General features: G+C 42.1%; 1 protein-coding gene across 1 annotated transcript; it reads right to left on the bottom strand.

Annotated features, from left to right (window-relative positions):
• Positions 1-840: 840 nt before the first annotated feature.
• LOC142943543 (ATP-binding cassette sub-family C member 12-like) lies at positions 841-17511 on the bottom strand. The gene is made up of 28 exons (XM_076085108.1): positions 17461-17511; positions 16791-16942; positions 16527-16673; positions 16140-16287; positions 15706-15942; positions 14063-14236; positions 12491-12638; positions 11639-11787; positions 11374-11504; positions 11112-11184; positions 10270-10473; positions 9830-9961; positions 9448-9538; positions 8995-9045; positions 8635-8727; positions 8414-8517; positions 6932-7114; positions 6137-6363; positions 5809-5946; positions 5007-5196; positions 4813-4902; positions 4502-4691; positions 4056-4121; positions 3236-3329; positions 3051-3129; positions 2380-2493; positions 1013-1177; positions 841-933 (listed from the first exon to the last, which is right to left on the bottom strand). The coding sequence occupies exons 1-28, from the start codon at positions 17509-17511 to the stop codon at positions 841-843; spliced, it is 3714 nt and encodes a 1237-aa protein (XP_075941223.1).
• Between the last annotated feature and the right edge of the window lie 3990 nt (positions 17512-21501).

Below are 21501 nucleotides of genomic sequence, written 5' to 3'. Positions count from 1 at the left end.
TTTCAATAAACAACTCAAACAAGGACAATTTAAATAGCTCAACACAACTAATGTTACAAGTGGTTTCTCCTAATTCAACACAAAATGCCATTTTCACAGAATCTTCAACATTCTATACAACAAGAAACAGGCTTACCTGTGAAATGATTTTAAGTGAGGCATCCCTTTAAATGTTCATGTGTAAAGATTATACATCTTCATCTGTATATTGTGCATCCTCATCGTTTATATCGTGAGGATGGAGAATAGGAGGGATTGTAAGAGCAGGCTGAGGACGGGCCTCGCCAGTAAAACATAGTAACCGCAGATGAAGGGAAAGTCCTTAACAGCATTTCACAGAGAAGACAACCCTCTTCCTCATAACACACTGCTGAGATTATGACGCCCGTGTGTGTGGAATTCTCTTTTAAAAGACCTGTTGTGGCAAACTCTCTCTATGACCTGATCTTTAAACAAATTCACAGACTTTGCAAAACTATAAGAGCATTAGCCACCACCAGCTATTCAATCCATATTTCCTTATGGCTTCACTGAAGAGGATCGTTGGTGTCGGATCAAAACAAGCCGCCCTGTAGCCTGTAGACACAGTAATGAGTATCATTACATACAAAGCTAATGTGTTTGAACACCTTTGAAATGCACATTCTGGACAGGAAGAAGAAACATGTGTCAGCAAACAGCACACAGTGTGACTGAAGCTGACACATTTTCATGATTACCACTTTGTTAATCAAGATTACAATATGACAGGACTGATTAAGATATGTTTGTGAAAATATATTTATTATATTATAATATTATTATGTTACAGTGTTTAGTGTGTAGCAGGGCCTGTGTGGTTCAGGTGTTCACAGTGTTGGCAGCAGCGAGGAGTGAGGAGAACAGAGAGTCCGGTCTTTGCTTCAGCACATCTGGATGGTCAAACTCGGCCACCTGTCGGACAAATCACTGACTGTTAGTCTAGGTTTAGAAGCACGTAAACGTCATCTTTATCTTATCTTTAATCTGTTACCTCTCCGTTGTCCATGACCAGAATACGGTCGGCGTGCATCACAGTGTTGATGCGATGGGCGATGGTGAGCATGGTGCAGTCCTGGAAGGCTTCACTGATGGTGGTCTGGATCAAGGCGTCGGTCTCTGCATCGATGGATGCTGTTGCCTCATCCAAAAGAATGATCTGTTGGACAACAGGAGGGACAGTTAGTCCAGACGAAGAGAGGAATACTGGTCGTGGTGGGTTAATTGATGCAATTGTGAATAATATCAATATCACAGGCAGTTAGTTTGGTTGGTTTTGCAACACATGCAGATGCAGGGAGCAGGGGAAGGACCCAAACACAGTCCCAGATGAGGAGGCAGCAGGAACAATTCAGTGACTGTATTTAAATGGCTTTCAGAGTCCAAATAAAGCAGGTGGTCTGTTAGGCAGGTACACAAACAGAACTCCATGCAACAAGGAAGGAATGAAAGACGAGACGACAACCAACAGTGAGAAGACAGGACTATTGGTACATCTTCAGTCTCTTATTTGTCATTTCCTCACTCCTCACTTGTTGTTCTGCGCCGCCATCTTGACGGCCGTCCCAAAGCTCTTCTGTCTGCTCTGTTATCTGAGCGAAGATGGTTATCTGAGGAGCCATGGGCGAGGAAGAGCAGCCTTCACGGAACGACACGCCCCCTTATTGTTTATCAGTTATTTGATTGGACGCTTCAGCCGATCGGACTGATCTGATATTTCTTAACGTTACTGAGATTTCATACCAGAGTGAAATCACAGAATAAACTCAAGTTGTATATTTGATTTGGTTACTTTTTCACCATCTGGTTAAAATATATGTTAATTGTAGGTCTGAACAACAAAAGGACCACAAACAACTTTCTTCATTTTTTAGAAAGATTTGCCTTTTATGATCTGTTGTTTCCCTCAATAACCTTTATGATGGAAACACTTAAAGTCAGAGAGAGCTGAGAGACTGTCTGTCTGTCAGCAAGAAGAACCTTTTACATCTTTTGTTTTCAATTCATTCAGTCACGTGAGGCTGATAATTACTGGTCAGGTTTAATAAGTTACATATTTTTAAATTTCCCCAAAACATTTAGCCTAATAAAGTCTTTCCAGTGTTCAAGAGACACCATGTCTCAGGAAATGTCAGCAGGAAGCACTGCTGCTCTGGCAGTGATGGTAACTGCGTGTCTTAGTTAGTATTAGTACAGTGATCCTGTGTGCAGACACAAACTCCATCAGAAGTCTCTGCAGCTGTTAAAGCCCACTGACAGCTGATCAGAACAGAACCACCACAGATGTGGCAGTAGAGCAGCTGAAAAACTGGCAAGTGTGTAAATAACAAGAAGTCAGAAGACAGAAATTCATGTACAAACCTTGGAGTTGCGTAGTAGTGCTCTCGCCATACATACGAGTTGTCTCTCTCCTACAGAGAAGTTCTCTCCGTTCTCCAGCACGGTTGCCTGTAGTTTCCCCTCCAGTCTGGAGATCTAAGGAAACAAAACAATCCTCATAGAACCACCTTCATGTCTGCTGCTACCTCACCTCTAAGAGTAACCTACACTGATACTGACTACGATACAATCAGGATATAAAACCCAACGGTTTGTAGAATAGTCAAAGCTACCAACTAAAACATAAAATTGCTACTTTCACATTAATGTATCGGCAATAATAATCTAATGATATCATTGCGTAACACTCACAGGGTGCATTTTTCTACTTTGTGTACTTTTACTTTGATACATTAAGTACACAAAGCTCATAATACTTCAGTACTTTAACTCAAGTAAGATCTTACATGCAGTGACTTTACTTGTGATGGAGTACTTTCACAGCGTGGTATTGCTACTTTTACTGAAGTAAAGGATTGAATACTTCTTCCACCAATGCTACGGTTCATAATATATTTGAAAATAAGGGTTCAATAACACCAATGCACCACTAAGACAGCTACTATCTGGTCAGATAACATTTCAATTCAAGATGACTGAGCACACGCTCTAATGAAGCTGTGAATGTGCTTCATATTGTCCAGCCAACATACCGAGTCCTTCATGTAGGTCTTCTCCAGCGCCGCCCAGATCTCCTCATCATTGAAGTTATTGAAGGGGTCTAGGTTGTACCTGGAGGGAAGGACATGCAGCCAGTGACTAACCCACCACAGTGAGAGCAGTGTGTACCCGTGTGGAAACATAAAGCTACATGGAGTTAGGCGTTAGCTTAGGTTACCTGACTGTTCCAATGAATAGCACAGGATCCTGGGGGATGATAGACAATTTGCTGCGCAGATCCTGCAGACCAATGGCCGTAATGTCCACGCCATTGTAGGAAATTTGGGTTTAGAAATGTTTTAAGAAATCATAATAGAAGTGTTTAATGATTCATAATTAAGAAATCATAATTAGAAGTGTTTTGGAATACATAATTAGAAGATTCATAATTGTAGAAGTGATTTGTAGTTAGAAGTGTATCTTAGTAGCACCTTTATATCGGTTTGTGAAACTTGTGAAGTTTTTGCCAAAAGTTGCAAATCCTTATCTTTATATAGAATGTTTATCATAGAAGTGTTAAGCCATAAAAGACAGTCATTGAATGTATTAAACTGTGAAGAATAGCCAAGGGAAAGTCAGACTTCCAGACAGACATTTGCAGGTTGTGCCCGCGCGAGGGTTTTCGGAAGCCTGACGCCAGGAGGAGGCAACCGAAATTAGCCAATAGGAATTAAGATGGACAAAAGGGAGGGGATTTCAAACTGTAAGGGGAAGTGCTGGAAAGGAATTCACGCTCTTTCTCCTCGGCTCTGAGCCTGGAAACATCTGTGTTTCCAGGCTGAGTCGCGAATGAATAGCTTTTCCGCGCGGATCATATTATTATATATTCTGTTAGTAGTGTACTTCATTCTGTAATTGTATTAGCTTCGGTAGGATTAAATACTTTTTAATTGTTAACCAGTTTATGGTAGATTTATTAAGAAGCAACTCTACTGTAAAACAGTGGAGCGTGCTCTCCGGCCTTCTCTCGGTGGGGAAGATTTCAGCCTCCACACCATCTATCAGGATGGTCCCTGATGCCGGCTCCACCAGCCTGAACAGAGCCACGCCTAGAGAGGACTTCCCTGCAGAAACAAAGCACAACAGTAACTCTAATGGTGTACAGAGGCAGGGTTCCCTACCATGCCTCTACAAGTTAACACTCTAATCCAAGTCAGTTCTTTCATTTACACATTTAAATCCAAAGGTGCTCTTGTAACACTGGACTTTCTACATGTGCATTGTAGAAGCTACATTATGATCAATATCGACGATAGGTTTTGTTGAAATAGATAAAATTGTGTGCGTATTTAGGTTCAAGATTCAACTCTGATAATTAGTGATAGTTTCCCTCAATCAATCAATCATGTCAATATGTCTGAGTCATCTTGACATTTACACTAAAATCAACCTGCATGTAAAAAAAAAAAGTTATGAGTAAAAGCTGCTGGAGTCAAGGTCTTACCAGAGCCTGTCCTTCCCACAATGCCCAGCTTCTCTCCAGCTCGGATGAAGAAATCGAGTCCGTTCAGGACAATGGGTGTGTTTTCTCGGTACCTCATCTTATAGTCCTGGAAGGTGATGGTTCCGCTCTTCGGCCAATCCTCTGGGACTCGGGCCTCCTTTATTGGCCCGGGGGCCTCAGACGTACAACCCTGTACACAATAAACAACAACTACTGTGAAGGAGAGGAAAGGAGGTGCGTCAGAGAAAAATGTACTTTATAGAAGAGAAATGATTAGCTTTATAAAGAGGCAGAGAAGTTTAGAGTCTGACCGTGATGTATTCCTGCAGCCGCTCCACCGAGTTGAATCTAGCCTCCACCTCCGTCGCCAGCCTCACTGCATACTGAAGCAGGCCAGTCAGCTGGACAACACATCAACATCTTTAAACACACACGTTGCAGTTGCTTTCAACGTATCTTTACAAAAAGAAACCAAAGGTTCATTCATGTTCTGTTCCAAATTCACCTGTATGGTGCTGCACAAGGCCAAGCCTTTCAAAGACGGACTGATGACGTCATTGCTGCTGAGCACTACGAACAGAGACACCAACAACGTCATGGTCAGCGCCATGGAGTCCAGGCAGAAGGAGAGCCAACGTGTTCCGGAGAGAAACAATAAATAGTGGTTGGAGTTGATGTCACTCAGTGACTTGAACCTACAACGTGATAAAGGACATGCAGGTTTGTGAACATACTGTACCGCCTCACCCCAATGATCCGTAACACAGCATTTAAAAGGCAGACCAGGTTCAGAGACTCTGACTTTGCAGGAAACTCTATGAGTGAGTGTGCTTTGCTTATCTCGAGAACTGTTCATTTGATCTACTTGTGTATTGCTGGGGACCCAAGGGAATGCGGTGTCAAATGTTGGTGGCACTATAACAACAAACTTTGCGTTTTGGCCCTAAACTTTGGAGCTGTAAGTGACAAAGTCCCAACGTTTTGTTTGTTGTTCTGTCATAGATTTAATCATATTTTTTCACTTTACTGAAAGCAAACAATGACCTCTTAGTGTAACTTAAAATCAGGTTATTATGCATTATAGCAGCTATTACAATGCGTTACTCTAACTCTCTAATGTATTAGAACTATGGGAATTATAGTACACTATGATTTAAAAAATGTGCGTCAAAAACAAGAAATATTGCATCAAGATCAATTTTCTGCCATTTTAAATTGTGTCCAAATTGTCACCCAGACAACGCTGCAAACAACAATATGAGGAGCGACGCAGTGGAGAGTCATGTGGAGGAACTTTGCTATCTTACAGTTCGATGTGTCTGTCTCTGATGTTGTAGGCGTGGATGGTGCTGAGGCCCTGCAGGGTGGAGGTGGTGAGAGAGATGCAGGGAGAACGACTGATGTTCTCATTCCTCTTCATCTGACGGATACTCCTCTGGAAGATACTGCAGATCAATCACAACTGATATATTTAGTAAAGCTTTAAAGAACTCTTGTACTGTACCTGCTTTTAAGACGTGCAACCATTTAAATGAAAATCTGCATCTAAATAAATGTCATAAAATGAACTCAACGTGTGATCAGCAGGTAGCCATACAAGGCGTTTATTTCATGTTTAAACTGGTATCAACTCACAAGAGAATGAGGGTGAACAACGCTCCAATGAACACCACAGCTGCCAGTATCGGGGGAAAGACTGCCGAGATGGTGATAACGGTGAAGGTGAACAGCAGAGCAAACTGCAAGAAAGGGTCTATGGTGAGGGGAAGCACCGCGTCCACCTCCTCTTGATCTTTGGAGAAGCGGTTGAGAATGCGTCCTGTTGGCGTCGTGTCAAAGAAACTCATGGGACTGGAGAAGATCTGAGGAAGGAAAACATAAAGGCATTGTACTTGTTCATTATATGAACATAAAGCATGCCCCTTGTTACCTCCCATCCCTCCTCTCCATCCCCCCGTAGCAGAGAGAGGGCGGGGCCAGAGGGGCTGCTCAGTTGAATATCTTAGTCTAGTCCGTCTCACTAATTGATCTCACTGAGGTTTTGAAGTCGGGGAAAGAATCCGTGGCTCCGACCATGGCTATGAAATATAAATCTGTCTTTGAAGACGTAGACGGATTTATATTTGTGACTTTTTCTCCTGGTCCCTCCCTTCTGTCTGTAATACTTTGTCCGTTGGTTATGTTTTCCTTTGTTTTGACATTTCATTATTTCTTGTTTTATTTTGTGTTACTCACCTCTCCTCTCGTTTCAGATGCTTCACTTCCTGCCCCTGTGTGTTTTGTCTGATTACCTGACGTGCATTTGAGTCCTGTGTCTTTCTCTGCGGTTCCATCAGTCGTAACAGTAAACTATATGGAAAAATCCTAACAGATCGTATCTTCAATTCAGTAAACATGGTTGTGTTTGATGGTATGGCCATCCATCAGTACCTTCTTGAACATGGTGTCGTGGAGTTTGGTGGCCGCATTCAAAGTCACCCAAGTGTAGAAGAAGCATTTGGTGACGGCAAGTGTCACCATGACCACCACCAGCAGGCCATAAATACTTTGGTAGAAGTGCAGGTGTGGGTTTTGTGAGATGTCTCCTTGGTTTGAGGTTGTGTTATTGGATGACTTAAAAAAACAGAAAATATATCATGTTACAAACCAGGTCCAGAGAGACAGTTCATCAACACAACGTACTACAGTTATACAGTTATGCAGTTAAGTTCTATCTGTTCTCTACAGCACACCTCCTCTATCGCTGCCGGTGGAGACAAAACCAGTTTGGTTCAGCCGTAAACACAGCGAAGTTATGTGAAGTAAAAGAATTTGCAGTGCACATGCAGCAATACCAACATCTGTGCACATCTGACCGACCATGTGAAAAGGGTGTGTGGCTGTTGGTTTGTCGGTTTGGAAAAGGTTAAACAGACACTCTCTACACAGCCATCATTGAGTCCATCCTCTGCTCTTCCATCACAGTCTGGTACGCTGCAGCCACAGCCAAGGACAAGGGCAGACTGCAACGCATCATCCGCTCTGCCGAGAGGGTGATTGGCTGCAATCTGCCGTCCCTCCAGGACTTGTTCGCTTCAAGGACCCTGAAGCGAGCAAGGAAGATTGTAGCCAACCCCTCTCACCCTGGACACAAACTGTTTGTGCCCCTTCCATCTGGTAGGAGGCTGAGGTCCATCAGGACCAAGACCTCACGCCACACGAACAGCTTCTTCGCGTCCGCAGTCGGGCTCATTAACAGAGCCCCACTGACTCCCCACTGACTCTGTCACCCCAGGACAAATTCCTACCGGTCACTCCCCTGCATCCCTTCTATTACACTCGACACTTTACACTAGACTTACATCTCACTTGTTTATAGTCCTGTCATCTGTTCGTTGTTTATAGTCCTGTTATCTGTTCGTTTGTGCACTTTATTTTATATTTCACTTTATTTTATATTTCATCTTTATTTTATATTTCATTTATTTTATATCTTACTTTACTTTATATCTCTTGTAAATTTGAATATGTTTCTACTTGCACTGATTGTTGTTGATTGTTAAATGTTTGCACCTCCCATCACGCCAAATTCCTTGTATGCTCAACATACATGGCAATAAACGGTTCTGATTCTGATTCTGATTCTTTGAAGAGAGCTATTCACATCCCTCAGACTTCTTATAAAACATGCCCATTGGAGCATTAAATAGTCTTTCCAGCTGTGGGAAGTCACACACTTACTGAAAACACATTCAAATGCAACCAGGGCTGTATGTGTTTGTGTGTGTGTAGGTGTGTGTGTGTGTATGAGAGAGAGAGAGAGAGAGAGAGGGAGGAAAGAGAGAGAGAGAGATGGAGAGGGAGAGAGGAAGAGAGAGAGAGAGGAAAAGAGCGAGAGAGAGAGCGAGAGAGAGAGAGAGATATGGTTCTCACCCCGTCACCCTGCCCCAGCCAGATGCTGAGCCACCAGTTGCTGAAGGCTGTGGTTCCAATCATCAGGACCAAGTTGAGGAAGGTGAGGAAGCTCACTATGTAGCCTGCAGCACAGTCACATCAAACATCATCAACCAGGTTGTCCATGTGTGAATTGTGTATTATTGCATACGATCATGCCAATGCATGCATGTGTGTGTGTGTGCTGTCGGTGTTCAAACCTCCAGCTGCCTTGCAGTATTGCTGGTAGACTCTCCAGGAGACGGCACCTTCTGTGGTGGACTCCTGACTGACCAGCTGGTCATCGACAGGTGCTGAAGAGGAAGAGGCAAGGCAAGTTTATTTGTATAGCACATTTCAACAACAAGGTAATTCAAAGTGCTTCACAAGTGAAAAATGAAGAAAGAGATCTTGAGAGAGAAGCTGCTCGACCATCCAGCCAGCACTTCTGGCCACTTAACGCACACACCCTTTGTCTTTAACACATTGAAATGGAACCAAATGAGTCTGACATCCTTGCTGGATTAGATCTGAACTTCACCGACATCAGAGCTATAATTGAATACGTTTTCCAGACTCACATCTTTGGTTAGTTGTCATTCCATCGTCCTTTTCATCCGACATGTCAAATGCTGAAAGAGAGCACGGATGTGGAAGGGAGATATCAATAAAATGACAGAAGAAATATCTGTCATCTAGACCTGTAGACACACACACGCCCGTATGAAACACTGATAAGAGTATATTAACAGTCAGGATTGTAGATGTGTTGCCCTGTCTTCTATTGTTTTACAAAGCTTTTACAAAGTTCATTGTCTTTTCTTTTGTTGACGAGTTCACAGAGAATTGTGTCAAAAGTAAAGCAGGATTTTCTAGAACGCCCCCTGACTGCTTCTGTTAATAAATAATGTGTCTTTGTACTAAACTCTAATAATCTCCAGCCTTGTTTTCGTTAAATATAAATTATTATGTGATGAATTGTGAATCTATTTTAGTTCATTACACAAACAAAGATGTTTTCCTGGTTTGCGTACCTGGGTTCACTAGCCCACCGCCGGTGCTTTGTCTCCGCTCAATGTCCCTCAGCTGGGCAGCTTCTTGGGGAGACACTTCCTCCTCCTCATTCTGACAAAGCAAAAACGCAGTGATGCTGCTGAGTCTGGACAAGTTGACGACAACTCACTTCTACCCTGAAGTAAATGATGAATCGTTAACTCGTGGCCAAGTAGAAGACTTGTTTCTGCCTCCTATGAACCTCTGACACATCTGGTTTACAGCTCACGTGTATCGGTTTATTGTTTTTAAGCTAAAAACCTCATAAAGAACCGGTGAAAGGGTTTTGCAGCTGGTAAAACATGGAGGAGAGACACATAAATAAGTACACTAGAGTTTTGTACTGTAGATTGATTTTTTTACCTCGGGCTCCATCTGGGAGTTGATGATGAGCTGAGCATAGCGTGCATTGGCTTTCATCAGGTCCTGGTGGTTCCCAGCCTCCTGCACCTCGCCATCATCCAAAAGCATAATGTCATCACAGAACTCCAGATACTGACAGACACAAGTGAGGACAACCATGTCAACAAACCATCTCAGCACTGAGGCCCGAGTTCTACCGAACGCAGTCCAAACAGCACGTGTTCACATGTATGACACGTGGCATCTAAACAGCTGATGCCTGCAATCAGAAACCACCAACTGGTGCTCGATGTTCTGGTACTTTGGGGTTTACCACAATAGGATCTTCAAATCATTTTTGATGTGTTTTAAACAAGTATGTGAATTTAATTGAGAAATGTGATTCTTAATATTAAGCTATTTAGGATTCACTATCTGCTGAAGAATGAAGCGGTGTCTACCTGGAGCTGGTGTGTAATCAGTATGATGGATTTCCCCCGGAGCTCTTTCTTAATGCATTCCTCAAAGATGTGTTTCCCCACATGGGCGTCGACAGCAGCTAGCGGATCGTCAAGGAGGAAGATGTCCTTATCGGAGTAGACAGCTCTGGCCAGACTGATCCTCTGCTTCTGCCCCCCCGACAGATTCAGCCCTCGCTCTCCGATCTGCCAACAGAACAGCAGAAAGCTGATAAGATCCCTGACAGCATGGTGAGGTGCATCACACAATCTGCTCTTCCCTTTTACTAAATTACAACAATATAGAAGAAATAAAACTAATCAGAGCTTAAGATTAACTCAGAAACATCCGTCAGACTTGGAACTGATCCCAAATCAAACAAACCGCCTGAATAAATTTACTGGTATTCAACTTGCAATTATTTAGTTCTGACTCATGCAATACTTTGTTTGTTGTAAAATGACACAGTAGATGATTTTTCGGGTTCAGTCAGTTTCATGAATGAGTTGCTAGGAGACAGTCAAAAATAACATAGTTGGCAGAGTTTGAGGTATTTTGTTTTGATATTTCAATGCAAAATATTCAAAATAAAATGATGTCGTTACTAACGAAAACACAAGATTAAAACGGGCTTTAAAAGAGTTCAAAGAAAGAAAAGCGAAGTTGATTATTGATTGTTCCAACTAATGTTTACCTTTATCTATCGTTTAATGGTAATGTCCGCTAGGGGTTTCCAACCCCACATCGGAGGGTGTTAGTAGTAAAAGTTCCACTCAGCTTGTAAGAAATCATTCAAAAGCAGAACAAACATTCAGCTCGGGGGGTTTTGAGTACAGCAGACCACCTCAGTTTGATCACCATGTGGGAGGACATCCAGGTCAGCTCTGAGACTGCAGACCTCCACAACTCTGCTGTATCTGTGGAGGAGGACAATGAGGTAAAGTGAAGGGACAGCGACGTATAGTGTCTTCAACAGAGCTTTGAATATTTAATTCAGTTAACTTAATAGTAAAAACAACTTTTGGAAAACGGTGTTTTTTAGTGAGTCAGGTCTGCTGCATGTTGGCTTTCACTGCAGTATGTACTTCATACAAGATCACGATTACAGCTCAACAGAGAGAGAGTTTACCTTCAGTCGTTTTAGTGACACAGCAGCCTCAGCCAGGACCTTGGCAGACATGGGCATAATATCCAAGCAGAACCTCAAGGAGTTGAAGATGGCGATGGTGGTGAAGGCCTGTTCATGAAGAAGAATGACGCTCACACTATATAACACTTTGTTATTCAGTACACCTCAACCATGTAAATCCCACAGTGGGCATGATGGCAAGGGTTGTTGTGCTGCATGTGCTGCACTACTGCAGTACTCACATCGGTTGTGTTGAGCTTCAAGCTCAACGAAGTGTGTACGAGGAAGGTGAGAATGATGGAAAAGGAGGGGATGATGCTGGTGATGCTGGTATTGGCGTTCTGGACGTAACTGACCTTCCGCAGTTCTTTCTTCTCATCTTTCCGTAAGCCTATAAGAGAGACGGCATCAACAGAACAGTTTCAGGGTTTTTTACTCTACTTCTATTAGCTGACACCAAACGAGCATGGACTGGTGGAGGCAAGGGCACATGGGAACTCAACCCTAGGTTCCTGCTTTGCTCAATGGAAGGTAGCACACCCGACTTTCAAGATTGGGTTTGTGTTCATACAAAGCCACTGTATAAATGATAAACATGATATTTGTTATTCAAGAAATGTCTGTTTAGTTGGTTTCCTGTTTTGTTTAGAATGTCCGTGCCTCGTGTGTCCTGTGTTCACTTCACTACCTGCGTTTGTATGTTCTGTGTGATTGTCTGTCCCGCCCCTGATTGGATCCTCCTGTGTCTAATCATCTGGATCCTCCTGTGTCTAATCATCTGCACCTCCACAGTGTCTCAGCGTCGGTTGGTCTGTCGTGCTCCCTGCTCTGCTCCCTGTTCTGATCTGCAGTGATTCCTGGGGTGATCCCTGCTCTTCTCTGCTGTGTTCCCTGTTTAGTAGTTTTGATTTCTTGGACACATTTTTTGACTCCCCAGCTCTGCAAGTTTAGTTTTGAACATTTTCGTAACAATTAAAGCCACCGTTATTCATCCCTCTGTCCCCCGTGTCTCTCTGCCTTTGGGTCCATCCCCTGCTACCAAGAAAGATTAAAACCACGTTTGACTGGACGACGAAGTCTGTCGAACTTCATACCTGTGATCTTCTCTTCAAAGGAGTCTTCCCAGGCGTACATCTTGATGAGCTTGATACTGTTGAGAATCTCATTCATTGTGCGAACACGGCTGTCTGTTATCAACATGGTTTTCCATCTGAACTTGTTCATGAGATTGGCCAAGCCAAACTGAAAGCAGAAAAAAACAATATTAATCTTTGTGTTTGGGGAGAAAAATGTATTTGTGTCTTGAAATATATTTGATTCAAAAGTTTTCTGCTTCAGTGTCTTTAGATCTTTTTGTCCGATGTTACTTTGGTTACTGAAGTATAATTACAAGCATTTCATAAATGTCAAAGGCTTTTATTGACAATTACAGTAAGTTTATGCAAAGAGTCAATATTTGCAGTGTTGACGATAAGTTGCTCTCGAAGGATGTTGTGGTACCATTCTTTATTCTGTGTTCTGAGGCTACATTGTGAGTGAGCCCACTCCCTTGGCTGAGAAGCAACCCACACATGAATGGTCTCAGGATGCTTTACTGTTGGCATGACACAGGACTGATTGTAGCGCTCACCTTTTCTTCTCCGGACAAGCTTTTTTCTGAATCCCCCAAACAATCGGAGAGGGGATTCATCAGAGAAATTGACTTTACCCCTCAGCAGTCCAATCCCTGTACCTTCTGCACAACATCAGTCTGTCCCTGATGTTTCTCCTGGAGAGAAGTGGCTTCTTTGCTGCTCTTCCTGACTCCAGGCCATCCTCCAAAAGTCTTCGCCTCACTGTGCGTGCAGATGTACTCACATCTGCCTGCTGCCATTCCTGAGCAAGCTCTGCTCTGGTGGTGCCCCGATCCCGCAGCTGAATCAGCTTCAGGAGACGGTCCTGGCGCTTGCTGGACTTGTTGGGTGCCCTGAAGCCTTCTTCACAACATTTGAACCTTTGTCCTTGAAGTTCTTGATGATCTGATAAATGGTTGATTTAGGTGCAATCTTACTAACAATTCATCTGATCACTCATTCTGGAGTATATGCAAATTACCATCATAAAAACTGAGGCAGCAGACTTTGTGAAAATTCATATTTTAGTCACTCTCAAAACTTTTGGCCACGTGTGTACAAAGCTATTGTGAAGTGAGTTGACTCCGGACAGCTCGGTTTGCTGCATCTGCGTGAACTGAAGAAAATCCTCTGGTGTGTTCTGTGGGTGTTCGTTACTGAGCTCCTAACAGTGAGATGCTGTGGTGTCTCAACACGAGTCAGACAGAGAACGGTGACTGAGCCAGCCGGTAGGTTTTGAGTTTTAACAGCCGAGGATCATCATCGATGGAAAAAAACACAACGGTGTCAATTGAAAACATGCCGCAAAAAGGAAAATACAGATATGTTAGTGTTTTCCACGTTGATGGCTGAATTAGTTAGAATGAATGAATTGGAAAGCTTTAATTATTTGCTAACTAATTAAAATGCATTTTTGTTTATAACCTGTGATTATTGCAGTGCCTCCTTTTAGCTCTGATTGTGATGTGGCTCGATTAAATCTCAATCCATTAATTTTACACTGCTCATGAAAATAGATCTAATAACTGTTTGTGCGGTTTCTAACATACAGACCTGTACTGGGATGAAGATGAGGTAGGTGCAGACTCCAGTCAGTGCGGTGTAGCCCAGAATGTAGCAGGCATAGACAATACACACAATAAAGAGCACCGGGGTGGACAGCATGAAGCTGCCAGACAATGCTGCCTCGAATAATTTGTGGCCATCGTTGGTCAAAACACCAATCATCTGGATGGGAGAGAGGAGAGAGAGAGAGATGTAAAATACATTTGCCAAGATTGCTTTGCCAAGGCAAGTTGCTTGAACTAATGGTGAGAACAAATGAATTCCACCGGATGTTTATGACAAAGAAGTGCGGCCTTGTAAAACAGGATCAAAAACAAAGTTGTGCAGGAAACAAGAACACATATAGCCACAAGGGGCCATTCCAGGTTCCAGGGGACAAAGTATTTAGCTGAACAAAGTTGAGCAAAGTCAATTCAACTGGTTTAATCTTGTTTAAAGACAAAGTGAGACCATTCATGACCACGTAGCAGCCTTTCAGAAATACACACTCAAAGTCCACCAGTCATACTTTTTGTTACATTTGACATCAAAAATATGCAGCAAGTTTGGTGATGTTTGGACAAACTGTCATTGATTTATGGACAGATTTGCCCCATGCACATGAACTATGAACACATGAACTAGTCCCGACCCCTATTGAGTGATTTTGAAGTAGTTTCACACACGTGCTCTAACATCGTCATGAAACATGTCCGAGGAGTTTTGTATTGATTGGATCAACGGTTTCTGATCTATTGTCCAATTTGGGTTGTGCCACGCTCATCTATTGTAGTAGAAGCGCCACCTAGTGGTCGATTCGACTGGAACTTTCAGGGTGTTTCAGCTGCTCTTGTAGACATACCCTGCAGGATGATTGTTGAGTTAGGTCTATTATTATGCTGAGGCAGGCCCCCTTGAAGTTCATTCGTCAATATCTTGAAAACATTATAAGATATCAAGAAGGTTTTGATCTGTTTGTTTACTTTGGTCCAATAATGATCCACAGAAAGTTTGGTAACAATTAGATCTACATTTAAGGAGAAGATGATACAAATGTATGTTTTAAAAAATCCAAATGGAGATAAATGTAGTGGGTGAAGTTTCAAATTTGTCAAATTTCAATTCAATCTGACTGAATCTCCCAAAATGTGTTTTTGTGTGTTGGCACGTTCCAGCGCCATCCTTTGGCCGATTGAAGTCAGATTTCTTGTAAGCACATCGTGTCCAGTTATTGGGCCAAGTTTCTGTTTCTTGCTGTTTCCAGCTCACGGGTTATCCCTTCGGAGCTAGAACCCTAAAAATGCAAAACTGTCGACCAAAATGTTTGATAAAATAAATCTATATATTGAAGAAAGGCATTATGCAGTCGTCCCCTGTCACTCCAACTAGATGTGCACTTGATGTATGTCCACATTACAAATAACCACACCATCAACATTTAATTCCTGCCTTCACTTCAGCTGCTGAAGACTTGGACTGACCCCAGTCTACATGTTAAACTCCACAAATCTAACAGACACGAGGTATATTGAAAATATATTTTCTTTAGACTACTTTGTACAGTTCACCAAGAGTAAGAAGATCTCTCTGACGATGGACAAAGCGATTTTGGTGTGTGAGATCGGTTTCCTAGAGAAATGCAGGCACCCTACCTCTCCCATTGAGATGTCGCTGTGCACCCGCAGAGAGATGACTTTCTGAAAGGCCACTGAAGAGAAGGCTCCCTTCAGTCTGACTGCAGTGCGCAGGTTCAACGTCCACATCAAGGATACCAGGAAGGCTTTGGAGAACTCAGAGGCGAACAAAGCGAAGGACAGACCAACACCGTAGAATACTGTGGACTTCTCTGGGTCCGCAGTATAGTTCAGTATCTCATAGACCAGAACAGCCTGAGAGGACAGAGACGTTTGTGACACACAAAAGAGCATTCAATATTAAACAACCTTTACATTTGTGTCATAAAACCTTTGTGCACATTTACATTGAATGTGACATTAGCGACAACCTCAGAAAAGGCTCCTGGATCTGGTATCCAATAGAGGAAGCACTGGTACTGGCACTGATATGCAGCTTCTAATGTAATTACCGGGCCCAGAAACAGTGTCACCATGACAAGGACACCAACAGTGACGGAGAGAATCAGCCTGGTTCTTTGAAAGCGAAGGAATACTCGGACCAGAGAGGCCTTCTGCAGGCCCACCTTGGCCACCTCTTCCTCCCACAGTCTGTGGAGTCTGTGCACAACACACAATGTGAGCCTTATTCAATTATTACTCGAGTAAAACAGTGACACACACACATGACCTCTTAATTCATAACTTCCTCGCAATTTCACGAGTCATTTTCCAGATAAGAATTTCAGCAGCTATACTTAAATATCTATAAATCTGTAAATATACTGTCCTGTACTTCATTGCATCAAATGACAGTAGAGACATGGGGGGGGGGGCATGAATCAACAAGAGTGTCCAACCTTTCTCCGCTGGTGTCGGCTACATCCAAAGGAGACAGTTCGGGAGAGCTCACATCCAGCTTATTCTTGAAGAAGGCCCACATCATGGGGGTCATCCAGGCAAAGGTTGCAAAGGACAGGAAACCTGCACTGTCCATAGGGTGGGACCTGGACATGGAGACATTGGTACAGTATCTGTCTGCTAACATGTCACCTTACATGTATTTATCAAGTGGAATATAAGAGCATCAAAACAAGAGAAATGATGTCATCGATGACACTGACTGAGATGAGGACCGGCGGAAGGGTTTGAGGGTCTGAAGGCTCTGGCTGTATTTTCCAAACAGGGTCGGGTAGGATTCTACTCTGCTGTCCAAATCAGTATGTTCTGGTACGGAGGCCACAGATCCAGTTCTCCATCGGAAAACATCTTCCTGCTGAAGAGTCATAGACACAAAGAGAGAGAGAGAGAGAGAGAGAGAGAGAGAGAGAGAGAGAGAGAGAGAGAGAGAGAGAGAGAGAGAGAGAGAGAGAGAGAGAGAGACAGAGAGACAGAGAGAGAGAGAGAGAGAGAGAGAGAGAGAGAGAAAGACAGAGAGAGAGAGAGAGAGAGAGAGAGAGAGAGAGAGAGAGAGAGAGAGAGAGACAGAGAGAGAGAGAGAGAGAGAGAAAGACAGAGAGAGAGAGAGAGAGAGACAGAGAGAGAGAGAGAGAGAGAGAGAGAGAAGACAGAGAGAGAGAGAGAGAGAGAGAGAGAGGAGAGAGAGAGAGAGAGCGAGAGAGAGAGAGAGAGCGCCTTTTGTCAATATTCCAACTAAAGAGAGTCTCCAAAAGTGGATCAAACAAGTTTGCATCAACACAGGCTGCAGGAGAAACAGTAGAAGAGGAAAAGATCTCAGGCAGTGAACGCCACATGAAGAGGCCAGCAGTGAGCTGGTGTTTGTTCATAACTTACAAAAGAAACTCCTCGACTGTCGCTCCTCTCCAGAGAAAAGTCTTTCTTCATTTTGTCCTGTAGGGAAACAAACTGCAGCGTCACTATTTCACATTGCTTTAAGTCTAATAACCAAATACTTTTAACAGCATCAACATGTATCTCATTCTGCTGTGTAACAGTGTAACGACATTACGGTTATTGTGTGTTTGAAGCTTACTCATTACTCATTTCAACACAATCATCAGTCATAAGAGATGCTGCCATTCAGGATGCTTTATGTATCACAACTGTGATCAAAATACTTTACTTGGTCAAATATCACAAATGTAGCCGCATTGCATGAAAGGTTATGAAGTCCAATTAAAAACAAAGAGTAAGATTGTAATGATTTCGATAAGGCTGAGGCAGAGGCATGCAGAATAGCAAACTTGTGAATATACATTTGTATACATTTTATATGTATTCCACCCACATTGTGTTGAGACATCATCCCGATATTTAAACTTTGCACTATTTAATTTCTTAGATTCCCATTTTTTACTTGCGTGACTTGAAATTTTAAAACTAGTCATTCATGCCTCGTGCGTAACTGAAAACACAACGTGTTTATGAATGACAGGAATCATATGTGCCTCTCACCTCCAGTCACACTGCGTCAAAGTTCCAACAGCCACATTAAATGAGGGTGTATGAAATGATGAATGACTCCATGCGACCCTTGTTACCGCACAGTTAAATACACATGTGGAGTATTTCTGATCAGGTGTAACATCAATGTGTGTTATGATTCATTATGAGGACGGTGCACCTAAAACCACCAACTTCTCCGTCTTCTAAACAAACCCTTTAAACAAACTATATCTGTTTGTAAAGAAGACTTTCTGCAACCTCAAGCATGAAAGACCGTTCAAACATACGTCATCCTCTCAGACATCCGAATGGACACAATTGAACTAAGATACCAAAACTACAACAAACTAAAGAACCAAAAGTGATCAAAACCTTTTTAAACTGTAAAGAAGCAAAATGAAACAGTAGCTCTGTGTGGAGGACACGGATGACTCGCTGCCCCATAACGTGAGGTGCAGTCAGTGGTTTGAATACGTTTTTCTACAGTTCCACCTCTTAAAGATAAGTCTGAACAGCGTGAGGAGCTGTACGACACTGACAAGCTCAGCAGCCAACAGCTGGGTAATATACAGATAACCTGGTAGTACCAGGGAAAAACTGCCTTTTCTAAGCTTTTATAATCATTTATTTTATTTGACCTTTGTCCTACCAGGAAGCCTGCCTCAGGTAGCAGCCGTACAAAAACACGAAATAACACCATACACAATGGGATCTACAAAAGATTACAAGAAAGCAGAATAATAGCTGTTTAACAAAGTGGCCTGACTTGAGAAAATGACTTGCGTGACTATTGGCTCAGAATATGAATGGAAACCTGCATTATAAGGGGCAGGGCGTTTGAAAGATGTCGATGTTTGCCGGACACAGAGGGTCTCGAGAACAATTCTTTGTCGTTGCATCGTAGGAAGTGCATTTTCGGAGCTTGATCCATATTTCAATCAGGAGAGACTTCATTAGAATTTAACAATAATTCATAAAATTTGAAGAGTCCACCCTGAAGTAGGATAACGAGGGGTAGGGATGCTGAGGTCAGATAATAATAATAATGTATAATACAAATATTATATAATATAATAACTATTTTATATGAATAAATAAAGTAAATACTTTACCTACCTTTATAGAGGTTGTCTTTTATTTATTCTCTGCACAGAGAAGGTTCAGTCATCACAGCAGAGTGCGTACGTCTCAGTGAGGAAGAACCAGGTGTAGAGTGAACGCGCTTTCTTTATACAGAAGGAGCGACGGTGGGGGCCGATGTTGCAGACATTTTGGTCTCAGACGGATGGAAACAACAATGAGAAACAAAAGGCCAGCAACCAGAAGAAGCGGCCCGACGGCCTTGGGGCTGGAACATTCCCGTACAACACAGTTACAGTTATCTCTGTTATCAACAGGGAACTCTTCTTTGCAACAATAAGAAAGATACATCTGGGCCTGTACGCTAACACAGTGAAGTTCAGCTGAGTTCAGAGTAAACTAAGTATATATACTATACTACGTATACTATACTATGTAGAAATATCTATACTAAGTAGAAACATATACTAAGTAAAAATAGCATTACATTCCTCCCTCTTGATCATTATACATTAGATCAATACAATAGTATATACACCACGCTAGAAGTGAGAACATCAGTCAATAACATTTCATAATGATGTTAGTTTGGGACATCATTAACCCCGAGCGTAGGAAAGAGCTGATGGATGGTTTTAAACTAAACTACACTGAGACTATCACACTTTGTTAGACTCAATTTAATGTACAAATTAAACGTCACTAACAACATATTTCAGTTTGGTTGAATCTTTAATTCGTGTTAGTTTTTCAAATGAAATAGCAACACATTCATGACATTAAATCATGTTGTAGCAAATAAACACATTTCTATAGTTAGTTTAAATGAATCCTTCTATCCGTCCGTTACTGTTTGTGCTCATGTCAGCATTTCCTCACAGAGTTGAGAGTTCTTGTATCAGTATAACTAATATCAATAAAAGGAGAAATAATTAATCACTCAGTCAGCAGTTTCAGATTATAATGCTGTGCAGATAAATACGGATATTAAACAATGAATAAAAAGTATGATGTAAGGTTAAATGATTCAATGCTTTTATATAAAATGAGATTACATTTTAGATTTTACCGAATGTGGGTTTTTTCAGAATGAAGCATAGTTTATGACATTTTTGTGACGACAGTGCAAACATTGTTTTTGAAAGGCTAAACGCCAACAGATCTGGGTTGAAAAAGAACATTTCGTTAGACATGATGTGAAAGAAAGGTCCAGCGTAAACCCTGCTCCCACACATGCCAGACGTCTTTCAAGGCGTTCTTTGTTGCAAGTTGTTAAATGAAGACATCAGATTATGTGTCGCTACTATTTTAGTCGATAATGCAACGTAATATAAAACCTGCAGCCGGCACACAACTCCAGCTGTTGTTGTTTCTGACTGTCTCACCCAATCCAACCTCAGGGCGGAGCAGTTGACTACGCAGTTACAACAAGACACTCTGTGACGTCCTTTCACAAATTCCCATTGCATTTTTTTATCAATCCATTTCTAAAATCAGCCATTGATTATGCTCCAATGGCTTAGAAAAACATTGGTCTGAGGCCTGCATCAATCACTCCCAACAGACAGCAGACAACTGCTTCTGTGTAGTGTTCAGTAGCTCTGCTAAAGAGTGATACTGAGATGTCTCTTGAGCTTATTGGTGCATCAGTTTTCACCTGCAGATGTGGCATTTTGATGATTCACACAGTCGGATTTTAGTTCTTTTAACGTGCTCAGGTCTGTTGTATCGGACTTCTTTGTTGGTATCCCATTTCTTTGATCTATCACTTGTTCTTACAGTCACAATTTCTAACTACTGTGCCCCTGGAAACCCATATACATACATATAACACACATATCTATATATATATATATATATACATGCATACAGTGATTTTGACGTTTTAATGAGGTGCACCTTTATTTGCACCCCATGGTGATAATCAGACAGAGAGCGTTTTGCAGTTAAAAGATTTGAGGCGCACCGCACTGCCTTTTAGTTGCCCGATCAGACAGAATGTTTTTGCAATTTGCTGCGTCTTTTGTTGTTGTTGTTGTTGTTGTTGTTAGGTAATTACCACAATGACATTTTAAAGGAGCTGTTAGTAAGATTTAGTGGAATCTGAATACTCCTCTGCTCACTCCTGCCTTTCAAAGCGCGTTGGAGAACTAAAGTGACCTTACGGTAACGTAAAAGCGTGAAAGCTTTTCTCTTGATTCAGTGTTTGGTTTGTCCGTTCTGGGCTACTGTAGAAACGTAGCGGCAACGGACCTGCTCCTTATGTAGCTCATAATATATATAGTACAACGATTCTTAGGTTCAGGTGATTATACTCGAATGAAAACATAGTTATTTCCAATTGCTGTG

Source organism: Anarhichas minor, unplaced genomic scaffold (assembly GCF_050575085.1).
Source record: "Anarhichas minor isolate MPS153535 unplaced genomic scaffold, ASM5057508v1 ptg000139l, whole genome shotgun sequence".
In the NCBI taxonomy this organism is placed as follows: Eukaryota; Metazoa; Chordata; class Actinopteri; order Perciformes; family Anarhichadidae; genus Anarhichas; species Anarhichas minor.
The sequence above is the reverse complement of the archived record's forward strand: the minus strand, read 5'-3'. Positions and strand labels throughout refer to the sequence as shown.

What these genes read in the sequence shown, in the direction of transcription:
- LOC142943543 (XM_076085108.1), bottom strand. Translation starts at nt 17,511, where the DNA reads ATGAAGAAAGACTTTTCTCTGGAGAGGAGCGACAGTCGAGGAGTTTCT. An exon ending in CCTTGTGCAGCACCATACAG is followed by an intron (nt 4,903 to 5,006) that starts GTGAATTTGGAA and finishes TGTGTTGTCCAG; the next exon opens with CTGACTGGCCTGCTTCAGTA. An exon ending in CACTACTACGCAACTCCAAG is followed by an intron (nt 1,178 to 2,379) that starts GTTTGTACATGA and finishes GTTGTCCAACAG; the next exon opens with ATCATTCTTTTGGATGAGGC.